The following is a 25333-nucleotide window of genomic DNA, read 5'->3' as shown; positions in this document are numbered from 1 at the left end:
AAGATATTAAAATAAGAGATACAAATAAATTCAAGAAGGTAGAATTGTGGAAATGAGATGAGTAGATAATAATGCAACTGAAAATTACATATCATTCGATGGAGTCCTTTTCTGGGGTAGCCTTAAAATATCATGCAATGATGCTCAATCTTTGGGTGCAAATCTGCCCCTTAGCTCCGCCGGTGAGGCTATCATTGTGATCCATATCAGAGTGGCCGTATTTGACTTTTCCTGTAAAGCTCCATTAAAAAAAGCTTCTCTCCTTTCCTCAATTTCTTTATCAGGCTTTTCTTTACTTTGCTGTCTCCTCATTCTTCTCCATTCTCAAATTCCAAGAAGGATCCAACAGTAACCCAAGTTCTCCATTTCTCTTCCATGGAATGTGATCTAATAGTATCTGCTATCTCTGTTTGAACTTTGAAAACACTGAAAAGTGAAAGTTGATACCCAGAGACACTCAAGTTCTGTAGAGAATGATCTTTCTTTTACAGTGTCTCAGTGGGGTACCTTCCCAGGTGTACCCCAGCATTGATTCAATCTCAGCTTCACAAACATGTATTAATGTCCCACACAGTAAATTCATTGATTAGTTTCTTTTGTCTTTCATTCATGGTGAAAAGTGATAAACCTTTCCAAAATTCCATACTTATGATGACGCTCTTCCATGATATCCTCTCTTTTTTCTTTTTTGGCGGTGGAGAAAAGAATGGCTGATGGATCAGTTACCTCAAGTTGGTGATGATCCTGTGTTCTTATTTAATGAGCTACATGCTTGTACTGCTGTTATGAAGATAAATCATTTAAAAGATAATTGACTTAAAGTGCTGTTCTTAAATTGTTTTCTGGGTTCAAGTTAATGTTTCTCTTAGCTCCTGATAATAATGAGCATGCAAAATATCAAAACTCCTAAAAATATTACAACATTTCACCAAAAAAATAAATAAATATTACAATGTATAAATTTAGCTTCCCACATAATGAGCTTCATCAAAAACCCAAAAGAACAGTTAATATAGAAAATTTAGCTACCCAAAGAAATAATGAACTTAACCCAAAAGAAAAAGGAAAAAAGAAAGTTAAGGATTTAAAAAATCAGAGAAGCCCCACCATGTACTACCTGACTCTACCAATGAAGAAAAAACCCTACCAACATCAATATTAAAAAAAAGTTGTTTGGCACTAGGTTCATTGAATTTTTGATAGCCATTCAAAGAATTCTGTACATTAGTTGAATATGATATTATGATAACATACTTGTGAGAAACATGTACAATATGATATTTTTCTTTTAAGGAAGTATTAGCTTAAAAATTTGTTCAGATATTAATCTTAGTTTTATTATCAAAAAATATATTAATCTCAATTTTAGCATTTGATCTGACCCTATAATTTATCTTTTATAGTTTTAGTTTTTTCATTTAAATTTTCATTATTTCTATTTAAAATTCATTAAATTACAATTTTTCTAGAGAGAAATGAGGTATCTTTTTTCAGGTAACTTTATTCTTTTGTAGTTGAAAATAATAGAACTTTCAATTTTTTCTCTTTCTTCTTTTTGTTCTTCTTTCTTTTTTACAGTCAATAGAAAATAATGGAAAACAGCTTAGATGCAATATATTGATTGAGTAGTTGAGTTTACACAATCATCATTTGTAATGATTAAAAGAATTGTTTATTTAATTTTAATTTTAAATCATATTACATGTATATTCATTTTACTTATAACCAATAGGAGAAAAGATTAAAAAAAAAAACAATTAACTAATAATTTTTTTTTTCAATTTGAAAATAGAACTCAAAAAATTGGGGCTAGGGTTTATGTTTACCGTTTACCTACTTGTGCAACCTGGTTTTTTTTTTTTTTTTTTTTTTTTTTGGTGTAAAAATTACGTTTTAATGTATGGTTTGAGATTATGTCACACGATTCTAATATTGCGTATGGCTTAGCTATGCATGACGTCACTCGTTAATAAAAATTAAAATTGATTTTCGTTATTCTTTATTTGTGAAAAAGATATAACTGGATAAAAGTTCTGACAAGACGGTTATCATTTCTTTTTGTCGCTGTTTGTGGGTGGGCCGAGGCCATTATATCTTATGAATCAGGCCCATTTTGTCCACTTCGCTTTCTTCTTCTTTTTATTTTTATTTTATTTTTATTTTTATAACACTCTTGCATAACCAATATGTACCCTTCATTGTCACCTTTCTTACTTGTATATTCCATTAATTATGTAAACTTGAATCAACAAGAAGAAAAAAAATTAGTCTTCTGACCGGCTATATGAATACTTCTCTTCTGATCAGTACTGTTTGAGGCCATAGTATATATAAAGCATGAGTTATATATTATATTCTTTCTCATAATTTCTTTTAAGGTCATTTTAGGTTTGTTATTAATTCTTCTAATTCCTTCAATCTCGATTAAATCGCTTCTTCATGTAAGAACATCTACATGCTTCTATTGAATGAGAATGAAGACTATATAATGCTTTTAAGCATCCCAACATGCCATAGCATACATCATAATTAGTTGTATGACAATTCCACAGAATTTTCCTTGGAACTTTAAAGAAATACATCGATCACTCAAGACCCTAGACGCACTGCTCTACTTCATTCACCCTATATTAATTTTCCTTTTTATTTTTTTATGATTGAGCTGATGCACTTAGAACTATCGCCTTGTGGAATCTCATTCTCGTCAAGTTTCACTACTTCATCATCTGCCCAATCATGACCTAAGTTATACACTAGATATTCCGTGTTTGTTCTGTTTAGTTTAAAGCCTTTTGATTCCAAAGTTACTCTCTACGTCATAGTAATTCCTATGTGTATCTCATTTATCAAAATAATATCATCAGTAAAAAGCATAAAACAAGAAACTTCATCTTGAATGTTAATTAATAAAAAGAAGAAACATACACTAATGAACCTCATCTTGAATATTGATAAAAAAATAAATAAATAAAAGAAGAAGAAGAGAGAAAGTCGAGGTTATAGGATCCTTAAGATTTTCTATAAGGTATTCTAGAATTTTCTAATGCATACAAATTTGCTAGGGATAGTAATTTTATAATTAGAAAACGTATTTTCAGTTTGTTGAGTTCACATGATAATAGGTGGTGGATATGATTGTGGAGCACTGTAATAGTGACAACGTCTGATATAGAGACAATAATAAACCTTGTTGTCTTTCCACATTTTCCCTCACCCCCTTAGGCCTAAAGTCCAGATCAGCGACCCCAACGGGGGAGCACAGAGTGCTCCCCCGACGGGGAGATGATCCGGATTCTTAAGCCTATGGGTTGATGATGAAGAGAAAGTTCACATGATAACATCACCCGAACAAGGAATGAATGAATTGGAAGCAGATGATTGATTTTTCCTTTGTTTTTCTTCCCTCTTTATGAGTTTGATTAGAAAGCCAAACATAAATCAATTTCCAATGTTGGTTTAAGACATAATTAGGGTTCTAGGATTAGGTAGAACCTAACGTTATGACTTCTGGTAACAATCATGAAGTCATGGCTATTATCAACTTGTTTGCCATTATGTTTTGCTTTCAATGAGTTCAATTATGGAGAAAAGATTTTTGTAATTCTATATTATACACAAACTTTTATTTAGCCCTTCAAATGTCAATTCAACTTGTCTTGACATTTGAACGAGGATCCAATTTGACAAAGATTGAATCTCGTTCACTGTTTCTTGATCATTTTTCTTGTCCCCTGATCTGATAGCTTCAAACTATCAAAAAAGAAAAAAAAAGTTTTCCTGTAAAACACATACTGATATAGAAGAAAAAAAATCCCTTCTTTTTTAGTTCATAAATATTATTTTAGGCTGTATTAGTATTTCAAATGATTCTTTCATTTCAATACATTTAGTTAGGTCTTGTTCCATAGTACCTATAGAGGGATCCACCTCTCCTTTCTTGAATTCGAATCCTCTATCCATTTGTGCTTATCTTATACTTTTTTCACTATATTAGAAGGAGAAACCACATTAGAATTTTAATAAGAAAAGTCAGAAGTGAGCTCTTCTCCTAATATATAGTGGATAAGTATAAGGTAAGCATAGAGTTGTACCCGTCAAGGTAGTGAACCTGGGCTCTCCTTCATCGAATTTGGACCATCTCTTCATCGGGGGAGCACTGATGCTTTTTCACCACACAATAGATTAGTTCACGTCTGAGTACTAATAAAATAATTCAGAAGAAGAACCCTCTGAGGGTTTCACATTGATCCCACCCTTATTGTATGTTGAAAGAAGCGTTAGGGAGCACATATGCTCCCCCCACATACAAGTGAAACAGAATCCTCCTTCCCCCTGGGGTTAACAGATCGGAACTGTCTTCATCTCTCTTGGCCTAATGAAGTGACAGTAAAAAGCGTCATGTATAGGGGAAAACATCCTCTGCTATGCATATACCAAATGATTGGCTGGGAAAACAAAGTAAATAAAAGACTATTAAGAATTTTTAAAATTTAAAATTAAGCTTTTAATTTCAGCCAATCATTTGGCACAAAAGTGCACTGTGTGCATGGCAGGAATTTTTTTTCCCATGTATAGCTGGTAGTGTTGACCATTGAAAATTCCTTAACCATCTTTTTAGAATACTTCTTCTATGGCAAGAGGTCAACACTGTGCCCACCTAATCTATGGGCTCAGACATATTCAATCAGCTAAACTATGAACTTGTTTGGATACGAGGTCTGGAATCCAGATAAGGGCCCATTATTTTTTGGCCCAAAATAAGGGCCCATTGTTTTTGGCCCAAAATAAGGGCCCATTGTTTTTTGGCCCAAAATAAGGGCCCATTGTTTTTTGGCCCAAGATAAGGGCCCATTGTTTTGGCCCAAGATAAGGGCCCATTGTTTTTTGGCCCAAAATAAGGGCCCATTGTTTTTGGCCCAAGATAAGGGCCCATTGTTTTTGGCCCAAGATAAGGGCCCATTGTTTTTGGCCCAAGATAAGGGCCCATTGTTTTTTGGCCCAAAATAAGGGCCCATTGTTAGCCTTCGTGTTTTTCTTTTTTTTGTTGGGTAATAAGAAGTCAGGGGCCCATGTTGGCCCATATTTGTTTAACTCACAGAACACGTGAGGGCCCATTGTTTTTGGCCCAAAAAGAGGGCCCATTGTTTTTGGCCCAAAAAAAGGGCCCATTGTTTTTTGGCCCAAAATAAGGGCCCATTGTTTTTTGGCCCAAGATAAGGGCCCATTGTTTTTGGCCCAAAATAAGGGCTCATTGTTAGCCTTGTGTTTTTCTTTTTTTTGTTGGGTAATAAGAAGTCAGGGGCCCATGTTGGCCCATATTTGTTTAACTCACAGAACACGTGAGGGCCCATTGTTTTTGGCCCAAAATAAGGGCCCATTGTTTTTGGCCCAAGATAAGGGCCCATTGTTTTTTGGCCCAAGATAAGGGCCCATTGTTTTTTGGCCCAAAATAAGGGCCCATTGTTTTTGGCCCAAAATAAGGGCCCATTGTTAGCCTTCGTATTTTTCTTTTTTTTGTTGGGAAATAAGAAGTCAGGGGCCCATGTTGGCCCATATTTGTTTAACTCACAGAACAAGTGAGGGCCCATTGTTTTTGGCCCAAAATAAGGGCCCATTGTTTTTTGGCCCAAAATAAGGGCCCATTGTTAGCCTTCGTGTTTTTCTTTTTTTTGTTGGGTAATAAGAAGTCAGGGGCCCATGTTGGCCCATATTTGTTTAACTCACAGAACACGTGTTTATATTCAGGACCAAAACTGCGGGCGTTGTTGGCACTTGGCGCGGCATTCAACTTCGAAATTGAAAGAACACAAAATGTATTTGTGCCATCGACGAACCAGTAGCAGGGTTGTTTTTCCGTTCCCGAAGAATGTCTCCTCGAATATTTTGGCTCGAACCAAAATTGTTGAACAGAAACACAGCTCGCAGTTGAGGTCTAATGACGAGGCCATTAAATTTTGGACGAAAATGATAACAGATTACGGTAGAGCGAGGGAACCCGAGAAAGCAATGAAATTGTTCAGAGAGATGCCTAGCAGGAATCAGGTTTCATGGAATGCAATGTTGACGGGTTTAGTGGAAGCCAACCATGTAGAAGCAGCCCGCCACTTGTTTGCTGAAATGCCCCACAGAAATTCAGTGTCTTACACATTGATGTTGGCATGCTTGGCCTCTTCGGGTTTTGTATCTGAGGCCCGAGAGCTGTTTGATTCGATGCCGGATTCACATTATAATGTTTTCTCATGGACAGCCATGATTTCTTGTTACTCCAAGAACCGTTATCCTTTAAGCGCTTTACAGCTTTTTTCAAGTCTCTATGGTGATTTTTACTCCCTAAAAATATTACCCAATTCCCACACATTTACTGTTCTTGTGAAGTCCTGTTTGGAATTGGAGGCACTCACTACAGCATTGCAGATACATGGGTTCATAGTAAAACTGATAGATGACGACGGAGAATCTGTTTTTGTTCATAATTCCTTGATTGATTTGCACTCCAAGCTGGGAAGCCTTGCTGATGCGGAGAAAATTTTCTGGTTGTTGAAGTGGAAACATTTAAGTTCATGGAACATTATGATGGCTGCTTATGCCCATCACCTCCTGATAGATAAAGCATTTGAAATTTTCAGTAGTATGGGAGAAAAAGATACTCTCTCATGGAACATTATGATATCTGGGTTTTCTGACTTTGGTTGTTTGGACAAAGCTCTGGAATTGTTTCTTCAGTTAATGAGGTCACAGCAGCCACAGACACAGCCTAATCCATCAACTTACACAATTATTCTGACTGGTTGTGCTACGTACTGCAAGCTTGAAATGGGAAGACAGATTCATACTTGCACAATTAAACATGGTCTCCTTGGGAGTAATGCCTATACAGGTAATGCACTGATCAATATGTATTCTAGATGTGGAATAGTTAAAGATTCAGAAGAAGTTTTTTGTGAAATGCCTAGTAGAGATGTCATTTCTTGGAATTCAATGATACTAGGACTTGGGCAGAATGGGTTTTGCAGAAAAGCACTGGAGGTTGGAGAAAAGGCACTAGAACTCCAAGTCTATAACCATAATACGTTCATTGGATTGCTACAAAGTTGTAGTTATGGGGGATTAGTAGATGAAGGGTTGGAATACCTCAGCTCCATGAGTAAAAAATACTGCATTGAGCCAAAGTTAGATCATTATATATGCGCAGTTGATATGCTCGCAAAAGCTGGTAAAACAGGTGAGGCATACAATCTCTTGCTTGAGATGCCATTTGGTCCAAATGCCATTGCTTGGGAAGCTCTTCTCAGTGGATGCATGCTTCATGGGAATGTGGAAGTGGGTGAAATAGCTGCTCAACAGCTTCAGAGTTTGGAGCCGGGGAATGTTGCAAGCTATGTGATGCTAGCAAATATATACAGAAAAATAGGAAGACTGGAGGAATCAACTCGGCTTTTCAATTCGATGAAGAAAATTGGTTTGAAGAAGGAATTGGGCTGTAGTTGGGTTATTTAAAGCTGAAATTTCATCTATCCTGCAGAGACTATTTTCAGTCTCATTAACAGAAAAAACACTCAACGAGGGGTGCTGAGATCATCCCCTATTTCAACCTTTAACCCTGCCCTCCTCAGCTTATGCAAACTGCCCTTGTCCAAGCTTGACAAACTAGATGCAGCCTTCTCAGAGGATATTCTGTGACATGAAGTAAAAGAATAATCAGAGAAAACATGAGGTAATGCTTTGATCAAAACAGGAATCTCGAGGTAAGCGTTGGGTGTAGTTGAGGGAGGTTGTTATCGTCTACTGTATTGATGTGATGGTCATATATTCTGGATAGGCAGATTCTTCAAGATTGACATTTGGGTCTGCATTTCTCAGGGATTGGATGGCCTTCACGTCCCTGTAGATCTCCTTTGCTGGCACTGTTCATGGCATAACAAGGACTCTGCAACTCTAGCAGAAATCTTGTATCCTTGTAAGTAAAGCACTCTTCTGTTCTTTAATGTATAAGAGAATGAATCCAAAGCCTTGGCCTTCGAGGAGTGATAGAGGACATATACGTGGCACTGTGGCAGTGATAGAGACGAAGAGCATACTTCTAATTCCCTCGAACCTGAATGATGAGGGTAGATTACAATGTCGACGAGCTTTGGAGAATCATTGGTTTCTATTGAAAACACCGTCCGATGTCACAAGATGCTCCATTTAAGCTCAGATTTTCTGGGAGGAACGCGTTATAGACAAAACTGTTCCCTAAAATCAAAAGCCAAAGAAGGGAAGTTGCAGACTGCCATGGTAAAAGATTCTAGAAATGAATCTGAGATTAGAAACTGAAATAAGTAAAGTTGTGAGGATTTTTTTAAAGGAATTCTTGCTGATGAGCGTCTTGATGTAAAATAAATATGAAGATTTATCCATTTTGTTTAAATTGTATTGAACAGCTTCCCGAAAACATTTTTTTTGAAGGGATTCTTGCTGGTGAGCTTCTTGATGTAAAATAAAGATGGAAGATTTATCCAATTTGTTTAAATTGTATTGAACAGCTTCCCCAAAACAGTAAGAAACAAGTTTTCTAAACCATGTTCCTCGTGCTTATCTTGTTCCTATAAATGACCCACTACCAGTCACTTGTAGCTTTCATTCTTTCAACAGCAGCGAGACTGTACGAAGCCAAAATTAACTCATTCTTGGGTTGCAATAGAGCTTTATGAGTTCTAACATGAGTGAACAACACAAAATCAATTGAGATGCCTCTTATGCGTGCAGTGAAAACAACAATAGTACCCATAAGAAGGGAGAAACCATGCATGTCAAAGTTTATAGGCTAGGATTAACTCAGTGGAAGCAATCCAGGGAAAAAATGGGAGATGAGTGCAGATCAGTCAATAGCAGAGAGTAGAGAGGAGCAGGATTGCCACTGCAACCCGATCAACCATGAATGTGAGTTGTTCCATCAGTCATTGATAGGTTGCAAGAAAGATGACCTGATACATAGAGAAGTAAAGTGGCTGTCAAAATATTTTCTGAGATAGCAAATTTCAGAACATGAAAGCAATAACCCAAGAAGAGAGGAATAACTTTTGAGCCATAAAAGATGTTGAAATCCTCTTCTGTATGCCCCTATTTTTCACTCCCAACTGCTGAAAACAAATGATGAATAGCAATTCAACAGTATTTGCAAAAACACATACATCCCAGGGAGGAAGAAGAGGGCACTGCAATAACATTTGAAATATAATTAATTGAAAGTTTATAGGAGTAATATACAAAGGATCGAGACTTGTGTCTTTCTTAGAGAAATCCTAGAAAAAGAAGGGGAAAAGACAATGACCCATCAGTGGCATTGGGTCATAATACGTGAAATCAAACTGCACATGACAGATAATAATAAAGATAGCAAATTATTTCTGGAAATAGAAGACCCCGTTGCAGTTCTTCGTGAATTGAATCATAACTCTCACATCCTGAATTCTTCAAATAGGCATCAGAGTCAGATCTTCTCAATCTTTTCTGCCTTAACTACAGGATTTGCTTTGGCAATTGCATCCTGGCCAGCGGCTTTGTAATCAAACAGGCAATTGTGCTTGTCAGAGTAACGATGGAGAGAACAAAATGTCAGCTCACATCTGCACTTGAAACCAGTCAGCCCCACGCGCTTCTTGCAAAAGCTGCAACGGTTCGCCGGTAGCTTCTCATGATCATCAGAAGTGGAAGATTCCTCGCTCGGAGTAGCCTTAACCTCCTGAATCGTTGATTCAGTCACAGGTTCATCAACATTCTTTTCTGCAACTACCACAGCTGCAGCTGCTTTGACTTCTTTCAAAACGAAGTCTTTGTAGCATTTGGAGCAGAGATTGTTAGTGGTAGCAGTTCCGTAAAAACCACAGTTATTAGCGCAAAGAACGGGAGCAGCACTTGGAGGCTGGCAGCCAGTTTCGTCGATTTCCATTTTTTGACTCTCTTGCTCCATATCGACCAGGGAGCCCTATACAATCCAATGCAATCAACCAATGAACCAATGCTCAGAACATAAAGCAAGTAATGAGATTTATTGAAGAATTAGACGCAGTAAGATTCCAAACTCCTTACCAACTTTGCAAACAGAGAACCCAACAGCTTTCAAGTCAACTACTCGAAAATCCTAAGCATTTGAACAATTCATCCATGTCAATTCCTGAATAATTCTGAATACGGAAGAATTACCAGGACACAAAACCCTAACCAATTCGCTTACGAGCCCTAAAAACATGGTACAACCGAAACTAAATACTCAACCCTAACCGATCCATCTTCGAAACCTCCCATCCTTGAACCTGATTTACCACACCGATTAATCCCCAACCAAAGCCCTTAATCGAACCCCAAAACCTGAAACCCTAATTCAACAAAAAGACAAAAAAAATTCCTACATAAAACGACAGAACGAAGAAATTAAGGGGAAAAAAGGAAAAATCGAGATATGGGTAACCTACCTGAATTCGATAATTCCTCTTTTAGATGGTCTCGAACTGTAGAGCAGATCGTAGTGATGAACGACACGAATTGCTCGGAAGAGAGGAGAGAAGCTCCTCTCTCCTCCGGAGGTCTCGAATCCAAAACGAGAGAAAATCTACCAACAAACTCTTTATCTCGATTGAGGCTTTTCTCTCGTTGCTTTGTTTCTTGCTTTTCAAATTTTCTTCTCCTTTTTCTTTTATCAGAAAACTCTGACACAAAACGCTTTGAAGAACAATGCACGAGGCGAGAAATCCAACGGTGAAAGTAACGAGAGGGGAAGGCGTAACGGATTCATATACGTCAGGGATCAAGACTCAGTCCTTCGAACGGGGTCATCTGTTCTTACTTCTTACCCAAAAAAAAGAATATATATATGTTCTGCGCTAGCCGTTGAGAATTAAATGCTGCTTGGGACCCACCAATTAGATCGACGGTTCACATTGGATACGTTTAAACCACAAATGACAAAACATAAACTAGTATATCATCTTCACAAGATTAGAAACGTCTGATTCGGATTAACCGGAACCGGATTCGAGATCAATGGACCTGATGCCATTAAAGGTTGTAGAGGCATCAGTGAAGATGAGGGCAAGAGTTGAAAGTTTCCATTGAAGATTCTATATTATCATATGATGACACCATGATATAATACCGATTTGATTCAACCAGAGAGATTTTACTTCCAATCTCCTTATTAACAATGGTATTTGTTTTTTTAAATAAAAAATAAATTTATTGAGAATAACAGTTGATATCTTTTTTAACAAACTTCACTATTAAAACCAGACCGAACTAGCTTGTTATAGTTCGAACCAAACCAAATCAAAGTTTATTGGACGAGATATGGACTAAGAGGTAAAAACCCATGGGTTCGAGTCCCCTCGGCCAGCGGCGAAGCCCCTTTCTATATTAATTATATAAAAAGCTCCCTGAGGATGTAGTCGTGGTAAGCGCAAGCTGGCCCCGGTGAACCTCTGATCCAAAAAAAAACCATGGGTTCGAACCAATCCGTTCGTGGCTTATTAACCTAAATTGAATGCACTAAACCACTACCCAAAACTGACTGTTATAACTCATTATAAATATGTTGGTTTTTAGTTGGTAGCTTTTACACATTTATAACTATACCTTTACAATTACACTATTCTTCCTCAGTTTCTCATTAAATCTAAGACCATTCTTTTACTGTTCTCAGCTACCAGGACCTCAGCTAGATCATGACTACCATTCAATAATATTTTGATTTTAACTTTTTATTGTTGCCTTTTCTTTGAGAGTTATGGCTTTCACTTTGAATATTTTTTATGCTGAAATGTATATGTTTCGCTTTCACCTTTTGGTATTAACTAATGATTTTTTCCCCAATTAAAATGATATTTTGTATGTATCTATGATTCTTTATTGACATCTAAAGTGTTTTTATTTAAATAAGATTTTACATCTATTTTAGATTTTAAAGAGAAATAAATTAAAGTGAGTGGTTCCGTTTGGACTTTAAGTCGAAGAAGCAAGATTTAAGACCCATATAATTTTTAACTCTGAAATGGGTTATAGCGGTTTGATAACGGATTGATGATGGTTTCTAAATCGGCCCAACCCAAATTCAAACCGTTAATAATCAACCATAACTCAAACCGCACTGAAACTGTAAATGATCCATGTTTGGGATTTGATGTTTTCGGCCCAAACTGAAACTGCCCCAAACAGAATCATTGATATCCCAAAACAGTATGATATACCAAGGATGAAAATGAAAAGCACAACACAAAAATCAAAGAAGTCTTTATAACGGTGCTAAGGAAGATCTGGGTTCACCTGAAGGCCTGTGTCATGGTTTGTCCATTTGTCCTGCGTATTTCATGCAGCGTGCCTCAGCAGCGTTCCTGAATTGCATGGCTAGGGATGAGGGATTCAAAGATTTCCTCGAAAGAGAGTCCATGGCAGAGCAGAACTTGTCTAGGGGTCTGAAACCAATGTGCCTTCATCCACCCTTCGGCGCTTGCAGCCTGGGGTCTCCTCGCATGCTTCCCCGCCCAAAGCACCCTCAACTCTGCCCACATTGCCAACACCATCCACAGTAGCTGATCCATGCCCAAGTTCAAACAACAACTCCTCTTTCAATTCCTTTATATCAGCCATCAACTCCGCTTTCAATTCCTTCTTTATTTCAGCTTTTGTTTTGCAACAGCAACAGGCATGAAAGTGAACATTATTAGCCCTGTAGATTCCTCCTGTTTTCTTCTTCTTCTTCTTCTTCTTACAATGCAGAGTATTTCTTGCCCTTAGCATCATCCCGTACAATATACAATCTATAATATTTCTCGCCATTAGCATCCATCTCATACAACATTCAAGACTGCTATAAAAAGAGCAGATGGGTTAAAATGAATTTTCCATGTGAATTGAATAGATCTAAACAACCTTACATGGTGTTCAAAAGTGCATCCCCAAAATTGTGTCGCTAGCCCTAATTCTCCCACACCAATTCATCCATGTACTGATGCACGCGACACAGTCCTCACCCTCAATCATCAAAATAGCAATCTCTAAGTCTGTTCAAAAGTGAACATGTCGCAACTAGTCTCATGCTACATATTCCTTTTTATTTCGATTGCAACCACCTACTAGACATTTTGATATTTCAATCAATCAATCAATTCAATTCAATCAAGAATCATTGGATATCTTATCCATGTCACAATAATAATTTGTGTCAGACAACCGAGGAGATTGATTTAGTTGGCAATGATCAACACCTCATAAAATTAAGTCAAAACCTCAAATCTACTTGGGGCCAATGTGTAATAGCCATCTTCCCAATATAGAGGACAACTGAGGTAAGATACTGTGTAATTTTCCCTTTTTTTTTCAAGATAAAAATTCGTAATCAAAACTTATCCAGCATATACCATACTGATAACCTGCTAAAATGATGGTCAATATAATAAACTTCTGCCTATTAAGAGAGAACTTTTATTACTCTCACAGCCAAATGAGGAAAAAGAACAGGAAGAAAATTTTAAGCTAAACAGAATGACTAAATCACCAGAGATATGAACTAATATGCTAGGCTGCTTTCACTCCTGCTTGGTGACCACAGGACGTCTTTGTGCAAGAAACTCTTTTGTCCTCTCAAGAACACCAAAGAAAATGAAACCACCAATACCTATCCAAAGTACCCTTGGCTCAATTCCCTGCACAAGAATACAAAAAGCAAGTCAAAAGTCTCCCTTCAGGATGTATACCTATCTTAGGGCACCCACATCTCCATCTCAACAACTCAAAAATGCCTTTTTTCTATTGCATTTCCATTTACCAAAATTAAAAAATAAAAATGCCTGCTTTCTGTTATCCTAATTTATTTGGTTAGTCTTTGGTTGCAACTGCAAATTAGACTTTCAGAGTTTTAGCAGGATTCTTTAATACATTATAACTGATGGACCAATGCCATCTAAAGTACATTTTGAATCCTATAATCACTCTTTAGCATTACCCTCCTGTGTTTTTTCTTTTTTTTTGGGTGGGGGAGGGGGGGACCCTCATATTCTGTCCTCTCTTGTCATTGCCTCCTTTCTCCTTCACATGCCCTTAGTGTTAAGATCAAGTATTGTTACAAAGATTAACCATTATGCTTACGAAAAGGACTAAAATAATCCCTTTGATTACTCACTAAGCATATTTCTAATGTCAACGTTAGAATGCTTAATTAACATCATTTGATAAGATGTATTCTTACTGACAAACCAAAATTGTGCACCAACTTATAGCTTCATTTTGTCTATGAGCTCAGCCTAACTCACAAATTTATTGAATGTGCAGGAGGGTGTTCATGCGATCCTCCTTATGTCATGTTGTTTCAGACACATTGCCTAAAACTAAAACCAAAAAGGTGTAATAACTTATAGCTCCATGTTGTCTATGTGCCCAGCCTAACACACAAATTAATTGAATTTGCAGGGGTAGTTCATGCCAGCACCTTTATGATCATGTTGTTTCAGACTCACTGCCTAATGCTAAATACAGGCTTAAGTTTTTTCCCATCATAGCTTACAAAGAAAATGTTAGTCAGAGCAATTGTGCAGGTATAAGCTATAACCAAAGGTGTTGAAAATCCCATAACAACCAGAAGCTATGCCAGGGTGGGAGGGCAGAGCCGACTACATAATCAGGCAAGCAGGTCATACCTGAGAAGAGAATTGCCCACCCTAAATCATCGTACTCCCCTGCCTGATAGCCAAAACATACTTTTTAACACAAAACAAGACTTGTTTGTTGTTTCTGCTGTTCAACTAGAAGTTTGGATCAACATACAATACACTCAACCAACCCAACTCAGACTTATCCCAAAATTTAGATCTTGATGATACTACTATCTAATCATCACAAGGATTATAAAAAGAAGGGAGAAATACTATGAAAGAGAAGCATTTATAACTTAAAAACAAGCTTTCAATAGACATCAGGTCCAAGATTTCCAAATCATCCCCCCCCCCAAAAAAAAATGACAAAGTCTTGTGGCACTTTCGCATAACAAAAGAATCTGTTGTGTAACAGCTTCCTAAACTGAATCAGGGAACGATGATAAATAAACATCTCAGTTTTAAGATTACACACACTTGTTAAAAGAAGCATAGGATGGTAATACCTTCAAGAGAGCAGCAGGCCCTTCTTCTCTAACAATGGTCTGAACACAGTTAACAATACCATTGTACTGGTTTGCTGGTCCCTGTCAGTATGTCAAAATATGAATGATCAACTAGTGATATTTAAACAGAGATATAAACTCTAGATATAAACAATACAATAGAAGAGAAGCAGAAAATGAATGGTTTGCACCTGAACCATTAATCTTGTCTTAATCACATCAAGAGGAGTAGTTATGGCTCCAGTTAGTGCCCCTGCAAAACAAGAATATCATTTTTCTGCAGCATTGAACACTGGTGTTGTATTCAGGTTTCCTTAATTAGAAACAAGCTTAAGAGTGTTCAAAGCATATAATTTGTCACATAGAGATAATATAAAATAATAACAGGTAGATAAAGAGAGAAAATAGGATAGAAGAGTAATATAATAACCGACAGGAGCCTTTAGAGTGCTTCTAGTTACATAATTCCACAAACTTTGACAGTGAAATCAGGCATCCGATTTTATAACTGTGTGGTTATTTTTGTGAAGTGATTTGCATCAGAAGCAAGAATTGAGCTATGAATTTTGCCCAAAAACCGAAATTATAAGGATTTCATAGTTTCAGGTTAAATCATGGATTCCCTCAAATTGAGCCTGCCCATAAAAACCCTTCATTACTGTAATCATGGTAACCAAACTACTTTTCAAGAAGAATCAGCACCCAGAATCAGGGGGTAACGAAACAGTTAAGTAACAAAACACACCACTAGTACAGGGGCTTTACAGACGAAGCCACTAGAGTACCGGATGTCCATGTGCAATCCGCAGATCATCCTCTTTCACGATAAACTTGAGATTGATTTATAAATTTCCAGTCTCACTTTCATTATATCCATCTGCATTTAAATAAGAATACAACGCAAGGATAACTACTTGTACAACTAAGAATCCCACCCATTAGTATCTCCTACCACTTTACTAAAACAACTCCCCGCAACTTTATGTTGCTAAACCCCAATCTAATGCTTAAAACCACCTAGAAATACAATTCACTTACACAAACAAATGAAGACATCATAATCACCAATGTGCATACATACAAATATGTCAGGAAAAATATCAAAAGAAAAGATGCTGTTTCACAAGCAACAAATGACAATCATCATCGTCATAATAATAATAATAATAATAACCATAAATCAGGATACCAGAACAAGATCCATAAAACAAACCCCATTTAGTTTCAATTATGGCTTGATGAGTTGAGTTTTTATCACAAAAACATTTAGATATGATAAAATATGTGCTCCCTATTAAGTTGAGTGTAATTGGCTCCACAGAAGTTAAACCCTGCTTTCTCATTACTTACTTGCTGTGGGATGAGATAAAAACTGTAGATGCTGTCCCCCCCCCCCCCCCCTCATATTTGCTGGCAGATATCAAGTGGTCTTTCATTTTCCATTTTTTAAATTATTTCATAACATTAAAGGGAAAATTCTCCAGAGGCACAACAAAGCCAAAGCAGATTAGTTAAGCTAAATTACCAGCAAAAGCACCAATAAGAGCATTCTCAGCATCTTTTAAATCCCTCTTAGCCTGCACATAAATAAAAAGTTAATTCCATTTTCATATGCAACAAAGGAAGGATTTATTAGGAAAATAAAAGGAAGTTCCCCCCCCCCCCCCCCACAAAAAAAAAAAAAAAAAAAAAAAAAAAAAAAACAAAAAAACAAAAAGAGAGAGAGAAGAGAAGAGAAGAAAAGAAAAGAAAAGAGAGAAAAGAGGACAAACAGAAACCACCATCCACCTATACCACAATAAGGAAACTAAAGACAAGTGTCGTGTTCTGTCATCATGTGAGCATCCCCATTCAGCAATTACATTACTTACGAATAACAATAAAGCTCCAATGATCAAGAGAAATATTCTAAGTAGAACAGCTTCCATAACATTTTACAAAGTTAAAAGCTAGTTTGAGGAATCTAACGAGTGAGAAGTCTACACTAAATCTTTAAAAAAATCCACTGACTCATTGTAATTTAAGCATATATGAATCAATTAGTAACAGAAGATAGCTTACCACCAGCTTATATCCTATCCGCAGCTGCTCATAGAGGCAAAATTGGATTGCATCAAATGGCAAATCACGCAATAAGAACGATCTGTATCCCTATATTAAAATCAAAGGTTAAAAAGGATTTCAAAGATAAAGCTAACCATGTCATGGGCAATAGCATCATATGAAGTAGTTTAACCATGCAGCACAGACATCAGATAAAGAAAAGGTTTCATCTGTCAAAACGATCATATCATCCTTCCACATGGCATAGTAGACACAATATCTCTCCCTAGGACCCTAGCTATAGCTTTTTTGTGAATTGTGAATAAATGATTTGAAATGCCAAAAGTAAAAAGATAACTGAGAGGGATAAACATGGAAGAACAAAATGGAAGAACAAAATGACAAATGAAAAGCAAGAACACAAATAGTAACAGTGCAATAATGAATTGAGTTGTATACAATAAAATCCAAACATACCGCATAAAGACCTTTAAACCCCTCCTTAGCAACTATAAGGCGGACGGCATCAGGAGCAGAAGCAAACTGCCCAGTCTGCATCCTTTGCTTCACAACCTGGAAGTGTTGAACTTAAGAAATTACCTAGTCAAGCAATACTAAATATGGCTAATAGAGAAGCGAATTTATGTACCTCCGTTGGTACACGAACAAGAGAAGAAGCAGCTCCTCCAATGGCACCTGCAGTCTTTATTTGGGCCCAAAGATGTACTTAGTGCAGAAAAGAGTGCAATTGCAATAAAAGGATAAAGGCAGAATGCGAAGCAAAAAGAGATGAAGTAGGTAAGTAGAGATCCACAGGATAATCTGTCACTAAATTTCAGGTTTAATTAGTAGAATCATACTCAATATACACAATATTTCCTTATATGTATATATATTCCAGAAGGTGAATGACCCACTTCAGACCAACCCTGTGTCTACACCCAGGTCAAGAACTAATTAAGCAGTGCCGGCAAGATGAACCTTGAATCCTCACTGCATTTAACAAGGCTGAATATGGACAAAGCTACCATTCCATAAGAACCCTAACCCTACAGACCAAACGATGACAAACTCTATGCTTCACTAGATTGTCTGCTGATGTTGTGGCCCCTGAATTCCAATGGAATGTAAGATTCGCAAGAATAACAGATGGATATTAAGCCTAGAAAAATGAGCAAATCTCCATGGAATGAAGGGTATCATCACCCTTTATGTGATGAAAAAATATGCATCTACTTCAGGCAAGAAACTTACAGCTGATCATGGTGATCAACAGCAGGGTTAACTGAAGTGACGATTACATTATACTGGCATCAGTCTAATTGTTATGGCCATTGTGCTGTGTGTCCTGCAGCAAAAAAATATGTCACTAGTTTTCAGTCATTGGTGGGTAAATATTTTAGAAAACTCAGTATGGCCATAGGGGCCTTTTCTACATTCTAACCGTTTGAATCTCATACCGGACTTTACACACGGCTGTTCTGGTCAAGAAGGTAATCAAGGAAGTGGCATTAATGCATTACTCCCCCCCCCCCCTCTTTCCCCCAAGCTTCAGTGAAAGGCTGCAAGTGGGCCAGCAGGACAAAATAAAGAAGGTATCTATACGTAGAGGAAGGATAACAATTAGCTACCCTGTCGGAAATTTTTTGAGAAAACCAGAGTCCTACATTTTACACCTGATGGTGATATGTAGTAACAGTGATGATGACTAACTATTTATGGTGATATTTATCACGTGTTGTTGCTTGACTTATTAAACTGACAGTTTTCTTTTCTTTTTTCAGTTGGGGGGGGGGGGGGGTATTCCATTGCTTTATTCATAATTGACAATGTCTCTTAGGAATCAAACTAAACAATACCTAGCCTCATGGTGATAGTCTGCTACCCCTAGACAAACCATGAGCTAGGGTGTCCCCTTGTTCTCTTTCTCTCTTCTTTTTCATCCTTCTATATGCAGATACTGTCCCAACCTGCTTGATACGGTTATAGTTTCGATATCTGGTTTCATGACCAAGCCTATGTTATTGGACTAAGTTCTATGAAGGACAAGAACATCACCATTTCTAGGCAAGCAAACAATTATATTGCCAGTTGATCATGTGCCCCACTACTGAGAACATTCCTTCTGGCTGTGGCTTCATAAATTAATAAGGAACAAAAAAGTGAGCTCCACAATTGGGCTAGGGTTGTAAAATTTATCCCTATCTGATGCTGATTGTTTGTAGTATCATGTAATCATGTGGTGTTGAAGCAGTTGAAAGAGTGTTGGGGTCAGCTGTCATCCTCTTTATACACATATGAAGATTGGATGCTTCCAAATCAAAGACAAAATGGAACAGAAAGGCACAATACTACATGTAGGTATCAAGCCAATCTTTTGCAATGTGACCCAGCTATCAGGCACTAACTTGGTCAGGAGGAATATATGTCTGAGTCCCGTTCAGGAAGTACTCACATTTATAAACTAGAAAATAAAAGAAAAATCATCAATTTGATATTTACCAAATGAGCAAAAGCACTCATATTCTCCGGGAAGATCCTTAACAATTTCTGCTTTGTAGGTTCATACACTCCAACAAATATCGCAGAAGCTCTGCAAAGAAAAGCCATATTCATTTCTACCACCCAAAAAGGGGGGGATTCAAACCAATCAAGGAGAATCAAACAGTAACCTTCAGCAGTGAAATAAAAATAAATTCGGTATAAGAATTGTGGACAAAAGCAAAAGGAGCTTGGAAAAGGAATGCCCAAAGATTAATGAGTCAACCACCGAGGACAGAGCTTAAACTCGATTTTTTGTTTTACCAGTCTTTGGAGAAGATTACAAAGAAAATAACATTGAAAGTAGACTACCCATGGCCAAAACATCCATTGCCTATAATTTTCTGAAACAGTTCTCAAACTCTTTGCTGGAAAATTTTCAAGCACCAGGTCTGATTGAGAAACTTAGGAAATAAAGATTGGTTGAGCACAAATATATGGTTTCAAGGGGGAAACATTCTTTGAAAACTATATTAGAAGAAGATAATCCCCCCCCCCCTTCTTGATAGGGATGCCCCAAAGAGATTTGAAATCATGACCTCTTAATTATGAAGTGTTGTGTCTTCACCAACTTAGGCAGCCCCTTGAGAAAAGAATCTTTCAAACATATCTAGACTGGACTGTGACAGGTGTGAAAGATATATGACGTCTGTGGTAAGATTTAAGTCCTTGACAAGGATCAAAATTTCAGTGAAGAAGGCCATTTCATCCCACTGCCAAAACCAGAATATTTAGGCAAACCGGAAAAAATATGGCAATTTTTTCTGCCATATGCAGAAAAGCCTGTTGGTGCCCTCTACAAGGGAATATTTTCCTGAAAATTTGGTAAGTGCACCAAAAGAAACCCCCCCTCCAAAAAAAAATAAAAAATGGAAAGCAAGTTAAAGTTTTTGTGTCATTTTCTCATATATAACACATTTTACACATAAATGAGACATGTAACAGAGAACATTTAATTGAAACAATAGACATATTCATCACAGAGGAAGAACAATAAAATTGGCAAGTACATTGTGCTCATCTTTCTTCGTCCTCTCATTTAGGTGACTTGGCAGAAACAGTTTGGAAAAGTCTTGTATCCTGGCTAAGTTGACCACCATTTTGTTTTGACTCCCGTCTGTAGTTATCACATTGAAAAAGACAACCCAAGGTGGTGGAATGGGTACCTAACAGCAGCTTAGGTGCCTGAGGCATGCATGAATGGATGAAGACAAAACCGAACAACTAAACATTTATATTTCAATTCAGAATTTCTAGGAACAACAGCAATCAAAGAAAATAGAAATACCAGCAGAGTTCCATAATTCAGTTCCATTAATGGAAAGAACAAAGAATTTTTTTCTCCTAACCAAGTTATATTCTTAGATAGTGTCTGATATGAAACTAAGGTGAATGCTGTAAAAGGATTGTTTATATCCAGTTAAACCAAACTAGACAAGAAATACTTGTTTGAATGACAGGATCAAACACCAAAACCAACCACGCATCAGCTAAAGAAATGCTGGGACAAGAAGAAGACGAAGAAAATTGCTGGTGCCGCAGAAACAAGAAAAAAAAGAAAGGGTGGAAAGAAGAAGAAATGAAATCAGTGAAGACTAGGAGAGACACAGCTGTCAGATCTTGTGCAACTTGATCACCCTCCAACAAAAACAAGCTACGAAGAAAGATATAGTCAAAGATAGGAGGATCAGACCAAGACCGAGAAAGATAAGCATCCTCTCCAGAGTGAAAAATAATCGTCCTCTCCACCAACTTTTTTTCTCCTTTCTTTTACTTTGATCGTATTGTTGCAGTCAATGGGATGAGAAATGAAAACTAGAAAAATACTTAATACAACATCTCAAGAAGGCTTTAGAAATAAAAAGCAGGTCCTCAAAGGATTCTCCTGAACCCCAGAAAAAGGAAAAGGAGAAAGTCTTTTCTCTGGCCCTTGCATATATTTTTCTCTCCCATTTTCTTTATGAAAAATTTTTCCCCTTCTTTTGTTCGATTCAAAAAAGGAAAGTGTTCCCAAGGATCCATCCATTTTAGATACAGCCATTGCATGGTGATTCTTGATTGCAAACCATTCTTCAGAATGCTTAGGTAATGGAACTCCAGTAAATTTGAGACCAATGAATAATAAAAAGGAAGCTTATTTACAAAATTCACTGCAGAAATCAGAGACAGTGTTTGCAGATCAAAACATGAGGTACATACGGTAAGACACCAGCAAGGTTTCCAGCCAGTCCAGAATACAGACCCTTCCAAAGAAGTTGTCCTCCACCACGAGCTGCCTGAAATCGATAATCAACAAATGAAACGTTGGAATTACAACATCGAGAGAAAAATGAAACTAGGAAACATCAAAATAATGGAGTATAATTGAACAAAATATATTCTCCATTTATGTTAATGTCAGAGCAAAAAGTGTACACTAATCCTATTAAGGCTTAGGACCATTGGATTTGTAGATATAGAAAAATAAAAAATAAAGCTGCATCACATTTTTATTCGACTGAATCACAGAAAATATCCCCCTCTATCATTGATCCAATTCCAATGAACCATTCCAAATAATTCTATATAGTGGAAATGTTATCGAAACGTTAAAATTACAACATATTCGGTCCATCTTTCACTTACGCTTTTAAAATGCACAACCATTAACATGAGAATGTGAAGGCTTCCCAGAGGATAAGAGACTAAAATAGACCTTAGAATGATCAAAACAGGAAATATAAGCACAAAAGTCAGGAAGATGTGCTGTAGTATAGATAACTGATAGTATTTCCTACACAGAACTTGTTGAAATTCAAACAGAACTGCAAAGCAATGAGGTTAGATGCTTCTATTTTGGCAATCTCCAACTTCAATGGATAGGACAAAAACTTTGTTCTTGAATCAACCACAGATTCTCCTTTAATTATTAGGGGAGAATTCAATGGGCAGTACAAAGATCACAAGGAGCACATTGGATGATGCTGGTGGTAGTATACACGACAGAAATTAATTATGCAATAAAAAGAGGAAAAAGATGAATTAAAAGGGAAGAACAGCTATACAAAAAGGTGTTAAAGGACAGAGAAAATAAGACGCTGCTGCCATGTAGGCTACCAAAACGATCAAAAATACCAACCCTGTGCTCATTGATCCCATATTATCCTGGAAGTCCCCAAATTTAGATAAATAAAGCACCAAAAAGCAATTCAAAAAAGGCATTGTGATTAGTCATTTCCGGGGGGCACAACTTCAAATGCTAAATGAGCCTCTCTCTTTTTTCCTTCTCTCCTACAGCAAAGAAAAGAGGAAGGATAAACAAGTACGTGCCCATGTGTCAAGCAAACTGGCATCCAACACTACTCCTAGAATATTATATTCATCTTACTTAGGATCTGGTTACCTCAAATACTTAGTTACTTCATCTGTCCCACAATGACTGTCAGCTTCAGAAAACTCAAAGTTTAAGAATAAGTAGATAAAACATTAAAAGCATCCCTATCTTCCAAAATTATCCTTCAACTGGAACAGAGAGCTTTTAATGCAAAGGAAAAACAAATGTAATAAATCCCTAATAACCTATTACTAAGCTTGATCAGCAAACAATTTGAGGCAGCTGCAAAAGGGAAAAAGGACCAACTCTGAGGTCCAGATCCGACTAGGCCTGCCCAGTCAAGCATCTGATGGTTGGGCTGCCACATACTGGGCAGGTGCACTCCAAGGATCTTTCTGCACATCATTTTGGGATGGAAGGAGCCAAATTATAAACAGTAAACAAGATATTTCAGATTGTTAATAAAAAATAATAACAATAATTTTCACCTCACAATATCAAGTAGATTACTATCTCATTATGAATTACCAAGCAACAGCAACTACTATAGCCAAATCCTAGAATGAACAAGATTGCTGAAATCTATTTTCAAGCAGTAGGACAAATAGAATGACTTTTCTGTGCAGTTAACCTGCCTGAAGGCGAGTTTTTATTGTATCAATTGGGTACAGAGCTGTCTCAACTACAACACCTGCAGTACCTCCTGCTACAACACCCTCTGCAAAGATTCAAATAAAAAAATTAGATATAATTGCAAAACCAGACACATAGAGTCAAGGCAGCTGAACTGCTTGAATGACCCTAAATAGACGAGTCAGAATATCAGCAAAAAATTTCTAACTAACCATTTATAACTTATATTCTTCTTCTGACCAAAATATAAAGCTTATATTCATCTACTTGAAATATCTTGGATCATACCAAATAAAACACGAAGGAAGTCAAATGGCTTTTCGCCTCCGGTGCTGACAGATGCAAAACATTTTTGTCGCCCCAATAGGGAGTTATTTCTTTTATCCTTCGAAGCATCTGTAAAACCATATCATCTGATCAAAACAAACAATCAATTGACATCCAGCGATAGCAAACCCCCCCAAAAAACAAAAAAACAAACTTCAAATACCATCCTAGCCCAGAGAAACATGTGGGATTTCTCAAAGAAGCTGGGAAGAGAGATTGTGGGGATGAGAAAAAGAGCTACCTAACATACAAGACATATGGAGGAGTTCAAAATTACACATTCAACCCGTCTTCAAAAGAGTACTTATTGTCAAACAAAGGGACCCATCATGATTAACATAAACGATAAACCTTTTCATCAAGAAATTGCTTTAGGGAATCATCGAGATTGTAATATGGTCCGGACTTAATTTGCATCAAGCAAGTAAACCCTATTCAGTATTCAGTAGGACTCCTCTCTTTCCCTATGGTTTCTCTTGTAGTTCTAATTCTTGATTTAAAAGCGAACACCAGCAAGTACTGCAGTGGTAGTGGTAGTGACCTCGCACATTGTAGTCGACTGAATGGCAAGAGAGCGGAGAAGGGACCGAAGGGTTGCACTATCAAAGTTACACTTGCAGCATACCCTTTTACACGAATAGTGATAAGGAATATTTCCATTCTTCAATGCAATCAGTTTGAAGAACATAAAAATAGGGCCAAAGCTGGAACAAAAGGTTTACCTGATGAGACTTGGGGACAGCAATTCGCGTTCATGGCTAATGTAGGAGGACCCATAGAGGTCCAAGAGCAACTCCCGAAACTGCCATGAAAACCAAGTATTCAAACGGTCAGAATCTGAGCAAGAAGAATATCTGAGAAACACAGATAGTGCAACGGACCAAATTATTAAATTTATAATGCCAGACAAATTGCATCTTGTGGTATGGAAGGAGAAAATGTTGGGACTAGGAAGATTTTGCTCGTAGTGATTGTAAGAAAACCATTAATGATACTAATTGATCAAAATTTAAAGGGAAATTGAACAGGAAAACATGTTGAGGAGAGGAAAGCACCGTTAAGCAGAAGTATCAGATGCTAATGTCTTCAGAGATGATAGAGATAAAGATGGTGTGTGGCTGGTGAAGTCGAAACCTCTGTGCGCTTCACGCTGCACCCTTCTGAGCTCACTGCCTCGCTTCCAGCAGTTCCAGCTCTGTCCGAGTTGATTGTTTTACACAAATTACTGATAACCTAACTCACACTTCATGATTGGATACAAAGTTTCGCAAATTTGCAGATCAGATCGAAGGCTGAGGCGATGAGATTTTACAGAGCTCGTTTCTTTACTTGTTGGGGTTTATGGTAGG

The 25333-nt window shown here is 37.2% G+C and overlaps 3 protein-coding genes across 4 annotated transcripts; 1 reads left to right on the top strand and 2 right to left on the bottom strand.

Annotated features, from left to right (window-relative positions):
* The first annotated feature begins 5797 nt into the window (after window positions 1-5797).
* Window positions 5798-8150, top strand: LOC149008695 (pentatricopeptide repeat-containing protein At2g13600-like). The gene has a single exon (XM_089163627.1). It carries the CDS (start codon window positions 5812-5814, stop codon window positions 7495-7497), a length of 1686 nt encoding a protein of 561 aa, XP_089019753.1. The 5' UTR covers window positions 5798-5811; the 3' UTR covers window positions 7498-8150.
* Window positions 8151-9439: 1289 nt separating this feature from the next.
* LOC149008694 (zinc finger A20 and AN1 domain-containing stress-associated protein 9-like) lies at window positions 9440-10799 on the bottom strand. Of its 2 annotated transcripts, XM_089163628.1 has the most exons (3): window positions 10455-10799; window positions 10072-10123; window positions 9440-9967 (listed from the first exon to the last, which is right to left on the bottom strand). In XM_089163628.1, exon 3 carries the CDS (start codon window positions 9950-9952, stop codon window positions 9473-9475), a length of 480 nt encoding a protein of 159 aa, XP_089019754.1. In that variant the 5' UTR covers window positions 9953-9967; window positions 10072-10123; window positions 10455-10799; the 3' UTR covers window positions 9440-9472. The 2 variants fall into 2 exon arrangements, with proteins under 2 accessions (XP_089019754.1, XP_089019755.1); XM_089163629.1 differs by lacking the exon at window positions 10072-10123.
* A 1452-nt stretch (window positions 10800-12251) lies between these two features.
* SAMC1 (S-adenosylmethionine carrier 1) lies at window positions 12252-25333 on the bottom strand. Its single transcript, XM_089161265.1, has 13 exons — window positions 25040-25333; window positions 24707-24786; window positions 23946-24053; window positions 23656-23742; window positions 21911-21983; window positions 19673-19763; window positions 17820-17873; window positions 17648-17743; window positions 17189-17278; window positions 16653-16704; window positions 15319-15380; window positions 15128-15208; window positions 12252-13676 (listed from the first exon to the last, which is right to left on the bottom strand). The coding sequence occupies exons 2-13, from the start codon at window positions 24759-24761 to the stop codon at window positions 13560-13562; spliced, it is 966 nt and encodes a 321-aa protein (XP_089017391.1). The 5' UTR covers window positions 24762-24786; window positions 25040-25333; the 3' UTR covers window positions 12252-13559.

This window comes from Hakea prostrata, chromosome 7 (assembly GCF_041222555.1).
Source record: "Hakea prostrata isolate BN-2017 chromosome 7, UWA_Hpros_2, whole genome shotgun sequence".
NCBI lineage: Eukaryota > Viridiplantae > Streptophyta > Magnoliopsida > Proteales > Proteaceae > Hakea > Hakea prostrata.
The sequence above is the reverse complement of the archived record's forward strand: the minus strand, read 5'-3'. Positions and strand labels throughout refer to the sequence as shown.

Coding starts and splice junctions, on each gene's coding strand:
- LOC149008695 (XM_089163627.1), top strand. CDS start 5,812: ATGTATTTGTGCCATCGACGAACCAGTAGCAGGGTTGTTTTTCCGTTC.
- LOC149008694 (XM_089163628.1), bottom strand. CDS start 9,952: ATGGAGCAAGAGAGTCAAAAAATGGAAATCGACGAAACTGGCTGCCAG.
- SAMC1 (XM_089161265.1), bottom strand. CDS start 24,761: ATGGGTCCTCCTACATTAGCCATGAACGCGAATTGCTGTCCCCAAGTC. Junction 21,984..23,655: donor AAAAACTCGCCTTCAGGCAG/GTTAACTGCACA, acceptor GATTTCAGGCAG/CTCGTGGTGGAGGACAACTT. Junction 19,764..21,910: donor AACCTTGCTGGTGTCTTACC/GTATGTACCTCA, acceptor TTTTCTTTGCAG/AGCTTCTGCGATATTTGTTG.